Source organism: Mandrillus leucophaeus, unplaced genomic scaffold (genome assembly GCF_000951045.1).
Source record: "Mandrillus leucophaeus isolate KB7577 unplaced genomic scaffold, Mleu.le_1.0 Scaffold98, whole genome shotgun sequence".
Taxonomy (NCBI): domain Eukaryota; kingdom Metazoa; phylum Chordata; class Mammalia; order Primates; family Cercopithecidae; genus Mandrillus; species Mandrillus leucophaeus.
This window is the reverse complement of record NW_012110696.1, coordinates 3,179,948-3,181,187: the sequence shown is the minus strand read 5'-3', so window position 1 is coordinate 3,181,187 and position 1,240 is coordinate 3,179,948. Positions and strand designations below refer to the sequence as shown.

Here is a 1,240-nt window from a genome sequence, read left to right as displayed (position 1 = left end):
GGGTCCTGGGGCCGCCCGCCCCGCACAGCTCCGAGCGAGCTTGGGGAGGGAGACACACTCTCAGCCCATCTCGCCGCGCCCGACAGCGCTCCGAGTCCGGAGTCCCTTACCCCCATTCTACAGACAGGAAGCTGAGGCCAAAGACCAGACGCTCACTCCTGAGTATTTGCTGCCTGCTGCGTGGACACCACCGACCTACTGTTTACAGAGGTCAGGGACCCGGCCCCCCAGACCCCCAGGACCCCCAGGACCCGCTTCCGGGGGAGGAGGGTGTCCTCAGCAACGGTGACCCGCACCACAGCGCTGCTCACCCGGGTCACTGCCCCAGCCGGTGCGAGGCCCGCAGGGCGCTGGGGATGAGCGACCGACTCCCGGGAACCTGCGCCTCAGGGTAAGGGAGGGCTGCGCACCCAACTCGGCTCTGTGAGGACCCACTGAGGTCGGCATCCGGACTGCGGCCCCGAAGGCAGGGTTTCTGGAGAGGTGGTTCGAGAGCCTGGAGGAAGGATGGGCTGTGCATGTGTGTGCGTGACTCTGTGTGTGTGACTGTGTGTGAGAGTGTGTACGTGGCGTGCGACTGTGTGTGCGCGCGCGTATATGTCTGTGTGTGTACGTCTGTGTGTGCGTGCGTGTATAATTTCTAAGTGGACATCACCTTACACATCACAAGGTTAAAAAATGACCCCTGGGCAGTGCCAGGCCAAGCAGGGAAAGCCCCGCTTGAAAGTGCCTGGAGGACCCAGGCTGTCACTCTCGCCACATTCCGTGGAGTGTGTGGTTGCAACTTCTGTCACTCAAGGCCTGAGGGCGGGGAGACTGGAGCCATATCCAATCAGGGCGCTGGAATGAGAACTGCCCAGTCAGGCACGCAGCCAGAGAGGAGGCGGTGGCTTCCGGGATGTGGCGCGGTCTTTGCGTCTGGCTTCTGCCAGGCCTTGGGTTGGGGGCTTCATCTCTCTGCTTAGTCGGTTCTGGGAGTCCTCAGTGATTTGGCCACAGCCTCAGCCTCCGTTGCTCTGTGACCTGCGGGTATTGGATGATTTGTAGCTAAGACTCCCGGATACCCCTGAAGTGGGGAAATGGTGAGTGTGCGGGGCAGGGCGTCCCAAGGCTGGGGAGGTCTCATCGGAACCGGCGGGAAATGGCGGCGGCGGGACCGAGTCTGCGAACGGAGTCCCCGCTGCTGCCGCTCAGCCCTCCGTCCTCAGTCCCCTCCGGTGAGGGACCCGGGCTCCTGTCG

At 63.4% G+C, this 1,240-nt stretch overlaps 1 protein-coding gene across 2 annotated transcripts in view; it reads left to right on the top strand.

Annotated features, from left to right (window-relative positions):
* The first annotated feature begins 902 nt into the window (after positions 1–902).
* The window catches only part of LOC105532687 (zinc finger protein 141), a 41,659-nt gene continuing 41,321 nt past the window's right edge, over positions 903–1,240 (top strand). The window contains exon 1 of one of the 2 annotated variants that reach the window (XM_011970919.1): positions 903–1,082. In XM_011970919.1, the coding sequence (XP_011826309.1) occupies positions 1,080–1,082 (3 nt within the window). In that variant the 5' untranslated portion in view covers positions 903–1,079. The remainder of the gene's footprint in view (positions 1,083–1,240) is intronic. The other variant, XM_011970918.1, reaches the window with a different exon arrangement.